This window comes from Sarcophilus harrisii, chromosome 2, assembly GCF_902635505.1.
Source record: "Sarcophilus harrisii chromosome 2, mSarHar1.11, whole genome shotgun sequence".
Taxonomy (NCBI): Eukaryota; Metazoa; Chordata; class Mammalia; order Dasyuromorphia; family Dasyuridae; genus Sarcophilus; species Sarcophilus harrisii.
In genome coordinates this window covers 250,722,611-250,725,479 of record NC_045427.1, presented here as the reverse complement: position 1 = coordinate 250,725,479, position 2,869 = coordinate 250,722,611, and the positions used below count along the sequence as shown (strand labels likewise).

The 2,869-nt window shown below is 37.2% G+C and overlaps 1 protein-coding gene across 1 annotated transcript; it reads left to right on the top strand.

Annotated features, from left to right (window-relative positions):
* Positions 1 to 1,165: 1,165 nt before the first annotated feature.
* Positions 1,166 to 2,104, top strand: LOC100931528 (olfactory receptor 11G2-like). Its single transcript, XM_003755780.1, has one exon. The coding sequence runs from the start codon at positions 1,166 to 1,168 to the stop codon at positions 2,102 to 2,104; it is 939 nt and encodes a 312-aa protein (XP_003755828.1).
* The last annotated feature ends 765 nt before the right edge of the window (positions 2,105 to 2,869 follow it).

Here is a 2,869-nt window from a genome sequence, read left to right as displayed (position 1 = left end):
TAGAGATCCTGCCTTAAGGCAACAAAGCTTGAGTTCAAGGATGGCCAGGAAGTTACTTGTCTGCATTGCTAAAGGAAATAGAGATAGTAAATTGCCTCTGGGAATTGCCTATGTCAATGAAATTGAAAATCAGTCTCTCTTCTTTATTCTTATCCATACTTCAGTATGAATTAGCTGGCCTAACAACTAGATGAAATTAGTCACCTTAAGAAAGAGAAAGACAACTTTGGGAAATGGGATAATTTTGGAAGATGTACATGAAGAAGACACATAAAAAAATAGAAAGAAGTAAGGCTCTAATGGCAGGGGAATAGGTTCAAATTTGCATTTGACTTTTTAATATCTGTGTAATTTTAGGCAAATCTCAATTTTTCTAGGCTTCATTTTTTTCATCTATAAAACATAGGGATTGGGAATCTCCAAGGTCTTTTCTGACTCTTGATCTGTGGTTATCAGTTTTTCTATTTTACCCTGAAACCTAACTTTTATTAATAATAATAGTATAGAGATAAGTCTCTTCTAAATCATTGTAGCTGATCTTCTTTAATATGTTAGCTATTCAAGAGAATGAGCTCTTTCACTTCAAAATACTTTGATTCTCATTTATTGTGTACTCTTTTGAAAGATGGAGCACTTGAAGTAATGGAATCAGAGTTCCAGTGAAGCCAGTCATCTGAACATTGTAACATGGAAGTAATCCTAAATTCTGAAAGAAGCAGAGCAATAGCAGCATTCGTTATTCCCACCTATCTGAAAATGTTCTTTCTCTGCACACTCACATACACACATACACACACACAATAAACCTATATGCACACACACATATATATATATGCACACACACATATATATATATATACACACATATATATACCCACACATACATATACACATATGTATTATGTGTATACACAAAAATACATGTCATATTGCTCATCTGAGGACACATTTCTTGAAATATAAAATATTTATTTCTCAAAACTCTGGGTAGGACAGAAGAAAGAATGAGGGAGAGAGAAAAAGAGGAAGGACAGAGACAGAAATAGATGATAGACAGATGATAGATAAATGAATGATAGAAATATATTGACAAATATATACATATATATATGAATAATAAAGATAATCAAGTCTAATCTATGTGCATTTCAAAGGTGATGAAGAAATGACCATCTTAGGCAATCATAACATCTCTTGGACTGTAAGCGAGTTCATCCTTCTGGGCTTTCCATGCAATCAGGAAATAAAAATCCTTCTCTTTGTATTGTTCTCTATTGTGTATGCACTGACTCTGATGGGGAATGGGACAATTGTCTGTGCTGTGTGGTGGGACCAGCAGCTCCACACTCCCATATACATTTTACTGGCCAATTTTTCTTTCCTTGAGATCTGCTACATCAACTCCAGTGTGCCCAACATGCTAGCAAATCTTCTCTCCAAAGTCAAGACCATTTCCTATAATGGCTGCATCCTTCAATTCTACATCTTTTCTTCTCTATGTGCAACAGAACTCTTCTTCCTGGCCCTCATGGCATTTGATCGGTATGTTGCTATCTGCTATCCACTCCACTATCCCACCATTATGACTAGGCAGCTATGTGCCACCCTTGTGTCTACCTGCTGGGTAGGTGGCTTCCTTTGGTTACTGACTCCTGTTACTCTCCTCTCCCAGGTGCCCTTATGTGGTTCAAATATCATTGATCACTATTTATGTGAATTAGGAGCAATGCTTGCTTTATCATGTATACCTGTCCCCAAAACTACTCTAATCTGTGGTGCTGTAAGTACCCTCATTACCTTTATTACCTTAATTTATATCCTTGTGTCCTATACCCAAGTGCTAAGAGCTGTGCTACGTGTGCCAAAGGGCTCAGGAAGACAAAAAGCCTTCTCTACTTGTGCTTCCCATCTAGCTGTGGTCTCACTATTTTATGGTTCAATCATGATGATGTATGTGAGCCCAGGGTCAGCCAGCCAACCTGAAATGCAAAAATTCATTACCTTATTTTACTCAGTTGCCACTCCGTTCTTCAATCCCATAATCTACAGCTTTCGTAATAAGGAAATTAAGGCTACTTTAAGAAAAGTCCTGGGGAGAATTTGAATTGCCTTTCCAGATCCTTAGATCTTCATTCCTCAATCCCATTTTGCAGGACATGTTATAGTGGGGATTGCTTTTGTATCTGAGTTAAAGAGAATGGCCACTGAGTTCCCTGCCATTACTAGGATTCTGGATTTAAATGAAAAGGAAGGAAGCGGGAAAAGGAACATGAATTTTAGTGTCTATTATGTGCCAGGTACTGTACCAATTTAGCTTTATAATTATTATCACATTTAATCCTCACAACAAACTTGAGACATAGACCCTATTATTGTTCCTGTTCTACAGTTGAAGAAAGTAGTCAGAAGTTAAATTTAAGTTCAGGTCTTGCTGCCAGATCCAGAATCTATCCACTATACTACCTGGCTGCCTCTACATCTTATGAGAAGAGTTCAATTTATAACTCACTGGCTATTGCCAGTGAAACACGAAGAAACTACATGGTCAGGTTTGAGTAAAAATGTTACCTGCTCCAGAGTCAGGAATCAAATATAGAGAGGTTCCTCTGAAAAATGGCATTCTAACTAATATAGTCATTGTTCCTGTTTTCGCTTCTATTCTCAGCTTTTTCCAAAGTAACTAGGCTGTTTAGTCTTCCCATCTCCAAACTTAGCTGAAACATTTTGATCCCTCTCACCATGTAAATACACACCAGGCTGATTTCAATTTAGCAACACATCAAGGAGATTTAAGGTAGGTAGATAGATAGATAGATAGATAGATAGATAATAGATAGAAAGACAGACAGACAGACTCCACTGCTGACTG